At 36.5% G+C, this 12414-nt stretch overlaps 2 protein-coding genes across 2 annotated transcripts; one reads left to right on the top strand and one right to left on the bottom strand.

Annotated features, from left to right (window-relative positions):
- The first annotated feature begins 7498 nt into the window (after nucleotides 1-7498).
- On the top strand, nucleotides 7499-9170 carry LOC129253235 (protein hemingway). Its single transcript, XM_054891529.1, has 4 exons — nucleotides 7499-7761; nucleotides 7819-8561; nucleotides 8620-8758; nucleotides 8923-9170. The coding sequence occupies exons 1-4, from the start codon at nucleotides 7624-7626 to the stop codon at nucleotides 9070-9072; spliced, it is 1170 nt and encodes a 389-aa protein (XP_054747504.1). The 5' UTR covers nucleotides 7499-7623; the 3' UTR covers nucleotides 9073-9170.
- A 712-nt stretch (nucleotides 9171-9882) lies between these two features.
- Nucleotides 9883-11468, bottom strand: LOC129248799 (3'-5' exonuclease). Its single transcript, XM_054888417.1, has 6 exons — nucleotides 11312-11468; nucleotides 11018-11244; nucleotides 10728-10955; nucleotides 10521-10662; nucleotides 10289-10390; nucleotides 9883-10222 (listed from the first exon to the last, which is right to left on the bottom strand). Exons 1-6 carry the CDS (start codon nucleotides 11345-11347, stop codon nucleotides 9986-9988), a joined length of 972 nt encoding a protein of 323 aa, XP_054744392.1. The 5' UTR covers nucleotides 11348-11468; the 3' UTR covers nucleotides 9883-9985.
- Between the last annotated feature and the right edge of the window lie 946 nt (nucleotides 11469-12414).

The raw sequence follows: 12414 nt of genomic DNA, 5'->3' as shown, positions 1-12414 counted from the left end.
TTTGCCTCATTTCCGGCCGTTTGTGACGTACAGCATCCCTCAAATGGTTTAAAACGGATAAATAATATTCTTTATTGACTGCCTGCCCGATGGAAGGTACTCATGCTGCACTATGCCTTCGGTTCGCTTAAGGGGGGGATAACGTTAATTCATGGAAAAAAGGCACATTTTTATGATTTTTTTTTGATGACACAGTTAAAATTTATTCATCAAATCTTTTACTACATAAAACTATAGCATTTGAAGTATATTTTGTGAAATTTTCATCCAAAAATATTTAAAAATACGGCAATGGCAGAAATTATTCGGACGCATCTCAAAAAAAGTAGTTTTGCGGTGCCCCTCATAACTCGGTGTTAAATCATCTGAAATCAAAAAACCAAAGTTATTTCGTTAGATAATCGTTTTCTCCGGGTAACGCCGAGAAGGTTTTTTGAAATTAAAAATTTTTCGATTTTTGGGAACGTTAAAGTCAAAAACACGATTTTCGCGTAAAAAATCGGTGAATTAGTTACCGTAAAAACAAAAGTATCAACAAATTCGAAAAAAACTCTTCGGCGTTATCTTGTGAAACATCTACAGAAAAAGTGTTCAAAATTTCAAAAGGATCGGTGCAGTAGTTTCAAAGTTATGAGGGGCACCGACTTTGAAAACGTAAGTTGTGGGAAAAACGCTTTAAAGTACAAATGGCGCGCGGTTGAGCCAGGTAGGTAGCAACACTTACATGGCTGTATCTTTGTAAGTTTTGCTCCGATTCATCTAAAATTTTCACTGAATATTCTTGAAAGGTTCTTCATTTAAAAAATCAAATAAAAAAAATATCTTTGGTACCCGGTGCAATTGGTACCTGTGCACTTCCAAATAATAGTCACGTACCAACCTATTCGGCTAAGGCGGCCGTTTTGATTTATTAGCTGCATTTGAAAAGTTCAGTCACTGAATGTGACTGCAGCGATTTCAAATCATGATGGATGCAATTTTTAACACCCCAGGACAGTCTATATAATTTTGTTTGCTATATTATGTTTAAAGAGTACTATGTGTCACGCACAAACACACTTAACAATGGTTTAATGTGCGCGGAATAGTACTAAATAATATCTCTATATTGTGGGCACCACCTAACACCAGAAAAAGCGGTAATAAATTAGCAGACAACGCCGTCAATAAAGTTATAAGCTGACCATTAGTAGCTGCAGTTCCTTATCTAGAATCGGTTATCACCAAATTTCTCTCACCTAATCTCTAAACTAAGAGATGAAAAACAACTAAAATGGCAAACCTCAGGGACTTTCCTAAGGAATCATATTTACAATTACGATTGGCCTAACTAAAAAACCCAAACTGGTCAAGTTACACCTGCGTCAGATTCGTCCGCATTAGGGTAGGAGTAAGGAAGTTTTCCTCCGAACACAATTTCACACAATCCAGGCCATGAGAGTGGAGGCATTAGTGTTAGCCATTTTCTCAAGAGCTGTAAAACATCCGCTAACCCCAACAGCAAATTGGCTGAAAGCCTTAATGACAACAAAGAAAATAATATGTAAAAATTATCGGATACGTTAAGGGCACATAATTTACTGCACGAAGTATAAATTCTTCGACCACCCTTGGGGATATATTACTTATACTCGTATATGTTGTAATAGCGCAGCCTTAAAATGTAATTTATAAATTAATTCATAGAAAATATATTTAAATAAATAGATAAATAAAATAAATGTAAATGTTGCTGTGTTCCAGTGCCACCACCTGGTACAGATTCCCCTTGGACAATTTATTACTTCATTTGCAGTGGCTGCTATATGAAATTGTTTACTGTCTAATGCGCATGAGTGAAGCGTTGCCCTGGGAAACAATTGCTCACCCAAGCCGTAGAGCTCATATGTATATGCACTTATAATATGCAAACATGTATCGGGTGTTATTTTAGCTACGTGAGAAATATCGATATAGATAATTATGGTTTGACAGCTGCGCCAAACTGCGTTGACATTTCTGTTCAGTAAAGTTTGGCACTTCATCGCGAATCGTTTAACATCAAAACAAAACTGCTTCCAAATTGTGGAAATTTACTTTGAAAAAACAAAAAATAAATCTGCTCGTAAGCGTTCCGTTCATAGAGCGAAGTGTTGAAGAAGAACACTTCGGGATGTCGATTCGTCGTCGTTCTCAACTTGTTGGGCTGTGTCCTTCGACTACGCGTAAAATTTTACGTAAGGAGCGTGGCTTATAAAATACAGCTCGTGCAAGAATTGAAACCAAATGACCATCGTTTGTATCGCATTTCTGCTTATCAGGCTCATTTAGATTTATTGGAAGAAGTAGAAATTAAAAAATTGGAATGATCAATAGGCCATGTAACTCGTAGCCGTAATTAATTCCATCAAATTATCTACCAGATTATAAAGAAAATAAAATCATACCAACAATATTTCTGGTTTGTATTATTGTATAATTTTAAATTTTCAAGCTCTTAAAAAACACCCGATATATGTATATAGTTATTTGTCTGTATATAAACATATATCTTTATATATGTACTTATATATGTACGAAGTGTAATATTTTGGTAGCATTTAGTTAATAAACTTGTGAGTGTTGTGCCGGCTAAAATTTTTATACTTATACAAGGTGGTACAAAAAAAAATATGTTTAAAAAAAAACATTATATAACCAAAGTTAATTTTTCCCTTTATATAAAGGTTGTCAAAAAAGTCTTGCGGTATTTTTATTGAATTTTCAATTGTTCATAAAATTGGTTATAATACTGATGGAAGACAATTCGGCCTTTGTTGATCAAAGATGGCCTCTTCTGCATGAGTGCTGCATTCAAGCGGTCCAGTTGTTGGCAGTACAGGTCCGAATTGAGCGTTTGGCCATAGGAGAGCAGCTCATAGTGGATGATTCCCTGCCAATCCCACCAAACACACAGAAGAACCTTCCTAGCCGTCAATCCAGGCTTGGCCACCGTCTGGGCAGCTTCACAGCTTTTCGACCACGACCGTTTGCGCTTCACGTTGTCGTAAGTGACCCACTTTTCATCGCCAGTCACCATCCGCTTCAAAAAGGGTCGATTTTGTTGCGATTCGGAAGCGATTCGCATGCATCCATACGGGCAAAAATGTTTTTTGCGTCAAGTCGTGTGGCACCCATACATCGAGCTTCTTTTTGAATCCAAGCTTCTTCAAATGGTTTATAACGGTTTGATGACTCATGTCCAGCTCTTGACCGATGCTACGGATGCTACTATGCCGGTCTCTTTCGATCAATTCAGCGATTTTATCGCAATTTTCGACGACAGGCCTTCCGGACCGTGGCGCATCTTCGATCACCTCTGCACCAGAACGAAAAGGTTGAAACCATCGTTGTGCGGTGGAAATGGAAACTGTATCGGGTCTATAAACTGCACAAATTGTATTGACAGCATGAGATGCATTTTTGCCTTTATCGTAGTAGTACTGTAAAATATGCCGTATTTTCTCTTTATTTTGCTCCATGTTTGCGACGCTATAACTCACGAGCGACTAAAAGCAAACAACAATTAATCAAACACGTGTTAGCACGTGAAAAGAGCTTTCCAAAAAGCTCTAGCATGAACCGATGCGACGAATACAACTAGAACTACGCGCTTGCAAAGACAAGCTTGCGGAAATACCGCAAGACTTTTTGGCCAACCTATATAATATAATATATACATTAGGGCGAGTACATTTTTTTTTTTCGATATCGTTTCTAGCAGATTCCGATTTTACTTGATATTATATAATATAAAATTATTATATAAAATATAATAAAGCCAATTTCGAGCCGTCCAAATTTTAAAACAGGCTATCTAGATAATATATGATTTTATTATAAATAACAACCAGTCTCAATATTTATGAAAAGAGATTTTATAAGGAGTCTGACTCAGCTGCCTTCGCAGTGACTCATTGTGAAACAATTTTTTCAAAATTGTATTCTCTATCTCTCGAATAACTTGAATTGCCTTAAGGATCTGCATTGATTCTTTACTATACATATACATTACTATACTTGTCGGATTAGGGTTTAAGCTATAGTTTCCTGTTTATTTATTGATTTGTTGATAATTCACATACAATTTTACATTACCTCGCTCTTGCACACTCCAATAATTTTCCCTGTGCTGACTTGCTTGGTTTCGCCTAGCACATTTCTGAGCTCATTTCGAAAACAGATTGTAATATTTCCCAATGATGTTCAAGAAGAAAAAGCTCATTTCTCAGCAATATATCTTAAATGGACCGCCCTGTATCTAATAACATGCATGCATATGCATCTATGTGAATAAGTGCATCTATATATGTATACACATGCGCAGACAAATATATGTACATATGTATGTTACAGGGTGTACGGTGGCAGAACTAGGTTTTAAGTTTACAGTTTCTCTCTAACCGCTGAGCGTATGCGGGAGGGGACCGTCTTAGTTTCGTCATTCGTGCGGACTATTTACTCACGATGTCTCGGTGGATGGGTGAAAATGTGCATTCGCAATCGAAGTGTATTTCAAGGCCAATAATGCCGTTATTAGTCACCTATAGGACAGAGCGCACTATTAAAAAAGCAGCAGCCCCTACTGAGTGGCCACGGCTGGTTTTTGGAGTATCTTCGTCCGTTTAATTTGGCGGAAACTTCGTTTTGCCCAAACTGCAACAACGCGATAGAAAGTGCGCAAAACGTATTCTTCTACTGCGATCGTTTGAGAGAAGAGCGGCTAACGCTTGAAGCACTTCTGCTTACTTGCTGGAATGCAGCAAACAATTTTACAACATTGATAGGACTATATCTTTAACGCGCAGAGTGGTAACGCAACATGCTGCGAAGAAATCAACAGCAGCTTTCGACTTGAGGTGGAGTGCCTACGAACTGACGACAAATCACAGACGCCTGAGCCTAGTGCTCACGACGGTATCAGACTACGACATGTCGGTAATACTTACAAACAACTTTTCCGACGCTGCATTTGCAACAGAACCACTTATGAAGGGGCAGCTATGGATACTATCGATAGCGTATAACAGCCATACGCCCATTTGAGAGGAACCTGGACGCATGTACCTGTTGTGTCAATAGACATAAACGCGGCTCCACCTTGACTAAATGTTACCACGGTCTCAAGGTGGAGTTCAGCCGATAAGGAGGGTCGTTATAGTGTTAGTGGGAGCATGCCCCACATACCACTGGAAAAACGACACCTTTGATGATGTTTCTGTCATTTTGATTTAAACCTCCTTAAAAAATGGAGCCGCTTCACACGCCTTTGCGCACTTCCTCCAAAGTGGTTGTTTGGTGTCCATTGTCAAGCAGTGGAATAATTGGAGCATTTTTTTAATTTTATTTTTTAAGTCGTCGAGGGCAAATGATTTATCTTGATGATGTCTTTATCGGCGCATGTTGAACGATTATTTCTAACCAATAATGAGAGAACATCCTTCCTTTAGTACACACACATGGTTTCAATAAGATGGCATCACGCCGCACACGACCAGAGATACCATGGCGATAAGCCGTTTCGGTGACATAACCTGGCCACCCAGCTCGCCTCATCTTACCTCTATAAACTTTGTTCTGCGTGGGTACCTCAAAAGTAAAGTCAAACCAGTGACCATCTCAACTCTAAAAGAAAATATCGTTCGTGAGGTTAACCCTTTTTAAGGCAGAGGCGATATATTTACCACCAACAAAAACTTTGTTTATCTTTTTATGTAAGTTATCAAAGGAGTCCTAATTTGTTACACTGGCAACTAAGAAGGTCTGGTTTATTATTATAAAAATAAAAAAAATTACGTTTGTGTGACATATTTTTTCTTGGCGCCACTAGCTGTCAAAAATTGCGGTAATTTTGAAAGAAAATTTGTTACTCCGTGAATCTTCATATTTTTTATTTGAAAGGAGGTAAGAAATTGTTTTTTTATTATGTATTTATGTTTATTCTACAAGTTGTTGCTATACCTTACAAGTTACTATCGTGTTTAGATGTGAGAAGACTTTTTACTCGGTGGGAAAAATATTCCCGCTGCCCGTGGCGTGTTATGTACATTGGTTGAACTATGTAGTTCCTTCTTTTCTCAGATTTTCATGAAAAATGCCGCGCTATTTGAATGAAAATGATATTGAGCAGACATGCCCGATGATGGCTCAGAAGACGGATTTGAGTCTGATGAGGCAGAAGAGTTCAACGTGAATACAATACAACGGTTACTTCAAGCACCTGATGATTCAAGTGACCTTTTACAAAATTCTCCTACTCATTTGAATTCTACACCTAACAGTTCTTCCGAGTCAGGTACATCTACAATAGCACTATGTTCTTAATTAGATATTCGCAGCCAGAAGAGCCTTTGATAGTATAGTCATCATCACCCTTAGAACAAGAATTGACTGATGAATCTGAATGTGAAGTTGAGTCATGGGGGAAGGTTTTCTGGACATCCAGGCCAGATCCCGATGAATTTGACAAGGTGACAATAAAACCTCGGTATTTATTGAATAGGAGAGCACGTCCAGTAGCGCATTTCAAAAAGTTTTTTAGTGATGAAGTCTTCGATTTGATTGTTACTCAGACAAATTTGTATGCGGAGCAGCAAAATATAAAAATTTGGCAGCCTGTTGACACACAGGAAATTAGTGCTTTTTTAAGCATTCTCATTATAATGGGTTATCATATTCTTCCACATATCGATTTATATTGGTCATCGGATCCTGGATTTCGTGTGAATGAAATAGCTGAAGTTATGCCAGTAAAACGCTTCAAGAAAATTTTAGAGACTTTGCATTTTAATGGTTAATGGCAGCGAGTGCCACAAAGTACGGGGGCTAGATTCGAAGGGTGTGTCCGTAACGTAACGGTCAGCATTTAGATAAACTAATTCTTAAAAAGATAAAATCCGCGCTTGTCTTCTTTGTAATAGTTATTAAATCTGCTTTTTTCAATAGTAATTCTTTTTTAATTTAGCTTTTAATTCCTAATCCTGCCACCGGCCACCCTGTACTACTAGATACCTAAGTATGTGTGTATATTCCTACATATGTATGTACCTTTATGACAGCTTACTCGTATACTTGAATATAATTGTGGTGCCCATTACAACGTGAGTAGCGAGAGTATAAAAACAAAACGTTGTACAAGAAAAATATGTATTTTACTTCTTCGATTTCACACCAGGTGCAGTTCCGGCAGCGGAAGTAGTAGGACTTAAAAAAGAACAAATCAAAAACACTTGCTCAAAAACCACCACCAAACATCACACGTTGTCAAAAAAACGCCACTCCTCCCCTCTCGATTATTATTACAATATTTACTATAACCTACATTACGCTGCCAAATATTCACTGGTAAGATAGGTAGTCAGTCGCCCATTGCACTAAGCAGGAAACACGCCTTTGCGCACCGCCAACTTACAAGCAACTTATTTGTTTTCAAAAACGAAATTGTCAAAGCTACATATATACATACACACATACATATGTATATTTCATAACTGATGTGCTTAATTTCTATTTTTCAATTTTCCGAAAATTGAAAATTTACTCAACACATTTGTTTATTTAATGTTATAAAAATAAACTGAGAAAATATTAACAAATTAAACGAATATGTCTATTGAATTGAATTCAGATGAAGATAAATATGCGAACGAATCCTTTGAGAACGACACGGACGAGATTCCTGAAATTTCAGAAACGGAAAGTGAGAGTGAGGACGAAGCGGCAGTAGTATCAACCCAAAATAACGTAAGTTCATGTACAGACGTGCAAAAATAAAAAATCTCAAAATATTGTGTGTTGCAGCTGTATACCTATGCGCAAAATGGATTCAATGGACGCAAAAACTCCTATCAGAAAAATAACTATTTGCCCTTTGATAGTTCTTCAGAAGATGATCAGGATGTTGTTGTTAGTGAAACTATTGCCGAAATCAATACAGAACCCATGTGCATGGATGACGCCATGGAAACCCATAGAACAGCAGTGGATTCACGCAGGGGCAGCTCGGCACGAATGAAGGGAGGCATGAGAATGCCTGTTGAATCACTAGCTATTCTAGAAATACCAAATTTTCCATCCTACGCTAGCGATGATTGCGTTGTGGACGAAATCTCGGACAATGGCGATGCGAAATCAAGATTGACAGCGGATGAAAATGAAGGTGAATTGCTGGAGAAATTTACCCATTTGAGTTGCGCTCAAAATGAGGTGTCAACTGCAGGCGTAATAGAAGGTGATGATATTTTGGTGGTGAACAAATTGTTACAACCGGATATGTCAATTGAACCACTGAAAGAGCCATTAAAAGCGCAAACCATCGAATTAAACATACCGTCGATTAAAAAATGCCACACAAATTCGGAAAACATTTCCGACACCGAAAACGATGATGAATACGCGCCAACGGAGACGGATAAGGAGTTTGTTGAATATGAACCAAGTATTGAGGTGCATATTACTAGTGAAACGCCGACTAGTTTCAATTCAGATGATTATGCATTCCATTTGAACTTTTTGAAGGCGAATGGTTCGAATGAGAAATTGAAGTGAGTGGTAACGGAGTGTGTTTTACTAGTATTTTCATATTTTTGCTCACATTTGTAGAATGCGGGCTTGTCAACGAAAAAGTTGGAGCTTCTCCAATGATCGAATGCGCGAAATCGAGCGTCACAATCACATTTTGCTCCGAAAAATACTCTCACAGAAGCCAACCTATCAGTCGATAGCGCCGAAACCAAAAAAAGTGAGTGCCAGCCATTTTTTGTGGTATAATAATCAATTTTTTAGAAAAAATTATATTAAAGACGCTTGAAAGTGTTCTGTTGATTATTCTATCTTTAATCTAAAAACGTTATAAGATATTATTGACTAAACTGCTGCCCATATATATAATTTTTGCATTATCAGTTCGCTACATTACCTACGACCTCACGAATCACCAGCGCTGCCATCAACCGTAAAAAGAAGCAACGACAGATCGATCTCGATAATCAAGGGCTTAAACGACGCATCGAGGCGATATCACTGCGGCGTCCAGCCGTTCAAAATTTAAGTTAATAATAAATGTTTCAGGTTTGTGCAGTTACAAACTTCCTTTATTAATGGATACAAAATGGAAAAATATAATGTATACATATTTTGATCATTTAAGCAAATAGGAGCATTTTTCTTATTAAGAATTAAGGGGGTAGTATGGTATTTTTTTTCATTTTTTTTTTTTTTTTTAAGATTATTCTATAAAGTTTGAAGTGCATTAGAGTAAAATTGACAAAGACACAAAGGATTAAGTATCTACCTAACCGGATTTCACGCTGCCGAAAGTCTTTAAACGCGTTTTTCTCACACTTGCCTTTTTTACGGTCGGTGTCCACTGTAGATTCATATCTACTGCACCGATTCTTTTCAAATTTGGTTTTTTTGTTTCTTTACTTTATTCACGAGGTAATGACGTCGAGTTTTTTTTTTTTTTTTAATTTTGTCATATTTTAAAACAACAAAGTTTTCAAGTTTTTTTATGAAAAATCGGTGTTTTGACTTCAAAGCGCTTTAAAAAATTAAAAAAAAAAAATTCGACGTTGTTACCTGCGAAACTTTATTAGCTGATGAAATCAATTTAGTTTTTTGATTTTAGTTGATCCAGTAATGAGTTCTGAGGGACACCGCAATAAAACTTTTTTATGAGACGTCCGCGAAGATTCGCTGCCACCAACTCATTTCTCCATAAAAATCAATGAAAATTTCACACAATATTCTTTAAATATGACTTTATAATGAAGTAATTTTAAAATTTTGAATAAATCAACTGTGTCGACAAAAAAAATTTCGAAAAATATGCTTGTTTTACACCGAATTAACCATACTACCCCTTAAGTGGATGGTAAAAATAAAACGAATCAATATAATTTAAATCGCACCATCCACACAATGTCCAAAATATGTTTGGGAAGAAAAAATATTTTTAACATTAAGATTAATGGCTTATTAATTTTTCTATAATATCTCTTTTCATTTGAGGTTTCTCTTTTGTTTTAGGGTTTTCCTCTGCCGACTCGGACTTTCCGATTTCATCAGTTTTATTTAGAAAAGTCTCCCCTAACGTCTTAATAGCTTTAAAAGCAGCTTCTCCATTTGTTTCTTTAAACTCTAGTTCGTTCTTAAGTTTAGTTTGTTCGCGTTTCTCCAACTCACGGTAAATAACTTGCCCAATCTAAATAATAGAATATTATAAGATGTACACATGTAAAGATGCTATGTAAACCACATTTTCTCTTACATAAACATCAATGGATGCGTATAACAGCTGATTCTCATCGAGTGGTACGACATGCCATTTACTCATTCGTACTTTTTTGTTCTTGTCTACAGCTTGATTGACCTGAGGTAAAAGAATATAATTGATAATATTAAATATATCAAAAAATAAATAAAAAAAGGCTTTTAAAAATAAATCATTACATTTCCTCAAAACTGCATTTTGTAATCTATGATATACTGTATTAACTTACAACGTAATTTGCCAAGCGATCTAGACTCCAACGCCCACCTGTTTGGCACACTTGATTGCACCATACACCCAAGTCGATACACTTCTCGATAAGATGATCCGCATTAACCTCTGGAAAGTCACGCGCCAACTTGCGAAAATCACTGCAAATAAAGGGCATACATGAAATTTATTTTCGAAATCGTACATTGCATATAATTTGTTTTACCTTTTTATATTTACTCCATGTAGTCGCACTTTTGGGTGTTTTAGCAATGCTACTAGCGCAGCAGGCAAACGCTTCAAGTAGGTCAGATGGAAAACGTAGCAACAGTGCTCTTCTACGCATATTTGTATTACGGCGGATTTACCGGGTCCAGTTTGAAATGAAAAAGGCCACTCCATATCAAACGCCATGGGCACCAACTCCGTGTGTAGCTGCTTTTCCACCCATTGACTATAATGAGGGGTAGAAAATTCATTAACATCTAACAGAAATTTGCCATCATTGCCACTTACAATATTGAATCCGATGCTTCGGCTATTTCGTGTCCTTCAGTAAAGTATTTTATTTTGCCTTTGTACTTTATGAAGGGCAACTTGCGTTTGATTTCTATTTCCTCAGGTATAACAATATCATCCTCAGCCATGGAGCGCGTATTACGTGTCAAACGTTCGCTACGTCGCTTTGGTGGATTTTCATCTTGATTTTTGTTTTCCTTGTCCAATGGTGCAGATGCCATGTCCTGAAAATGTAAAATAATGAGCTATGCAAGAATACTCCAAATCAAGTGGTAATCCACAAGTATTTACATCGTCCTCATTTCTTTTTCTACGCTGCTTAATCATATCAGTAAGAATTCACTTATATTTAAACGTTATTACAATTGAATAAGATACTTTAACTGTCTATTCTGTTGATGAAAACAAATCAAAACTTTTACATGTTCAAGCGAAATCAGCTGCCAATTTGCCCGCCAAACCAGTGATGGTGATGAAAAATCCCTATACAGCCCAAAAAAATTCCCTACTTTTCCTACGCTTACAAAAAATTTTCCCTACACAATTCCCTACATTGTTTCTTCTGTGTTTACACTATAATGAGAAACTTGCAACGTCAAAATTTAATTATTTGCTTAAGTTTTGGACTTGGTGCTATTTTGATACTTTATAATAAAAACAAGTTTTATTTTAAATATATATAAATACACATATTTATTATATTAGAAACACATATGTAAGGAAAAATTCAGGAAAAATTCTAAAAATTAGACTTTTTCATTTTCTGTTTAAAGCAAGGCAGAATCCGGCACGGTTTCGTTTAAGAGTGGGATTAAATGGTTCACCACTTGGAGCGCGACATTATGCTCAGCGAAGAACATGCTAAGTCTTAATTCGAAGTTTCTGGAACCATTTGGTTTAGATACTCTTTAAAAAAAAAATCTGTTTATTTTAGGTGTCTTCTTTATTGCCTTCTTATTTTTTTGGTGCATTTCTGATTCGGCGTACTTCTGAAAATCAGATTTGCCGCAGTTTAAAACTTTGTCGCACGCAGCGCATTTGCATTTGAATGGATCGTAAGCCACAGCTTCCAACCAGCCACTAAAATTGTCGTCGTCAAGCCACTTGTTATTGAACTTTTGCTTCCGATACTTGCTTTGTTTTTTCTGGTGTTCCTCCGAAGAGTCAGTCGAAGAGGGGGAACTCATATATATATACTAGATTAGCTAAACAATTTAAATAAATTCAAATTGAGTTAAATGCATTTAAACTAAAACATAGAATTTCCATAAAAATTCTAACCTGCCTCAATTAAGGGGGAAGCCTGGTTTATGAGGTCTAAAAATTGCATCTCTTTGCGATTTTTGTTTTTAAGGAAAACATTAATTTAGCACTGCACAGTTTTTTCTATCTTT

Source organism: Anastrepha obliqua, chromosome 1 (genome assembly GCF_027943255.1).
Source record: "Anastrepha obliqua isolate idAnaObli1 chromosome 1, idAnaObli1_1.0, whole genome shotgun sequence".
Lineage (NCBI taxonomy): Eukaryota > Metazoa > Arthropoda > Insecta > Diptera > Tephritidae > Anastrepha > Anastrepha obliqua.
Note: the sequence above shows the minus strand (reverse complement) of the source record. Positions and strands in the feature narration are given on the sequence as shown.

Coding starts and splice junctions, on each gene's coding strand:
- LOC129253235 (XM_054891529.1), top strand. CDS start 7,624: ATGTCTATTGAATTGAATTCAGATGAAGATAAATATGCGAACGAATCC. Junction 7,762..7,818: donor TAGTATCAACCCAAAATAAC/GTAAGTTCATGT, acceptor TGTGTGTTGCAG/CTGTATACCTATGCGCAAAA. Junction 8,759..8,922: donor TAGCGCCGAAACCAAAAAAA/GTGAGTGCCAGC, acceptor TTGCATTATCAG/TTCGCTACATTACCTACGAC.
- LOC129248799 (XM_054888417.1), bottom strand. CDS start 11,347: ATGATTAAGCAGCGTAGAAAAAGAAATGAGGACGAT. Junction 10,391..10,520: donor ATCGCTTGGCAAATTACGTT/GTAAGTTAATAC, acceptor CTTTTACCTCAG/GTCAATCAAGCTGTAGACAA. Junction 10,223..10,288: donor ACGCATCCATTGATGTTTAT/GTAAGAGAAAAT, acceptor TCTATTATTTAG/ATTGGGCAAGTTATTTACCG.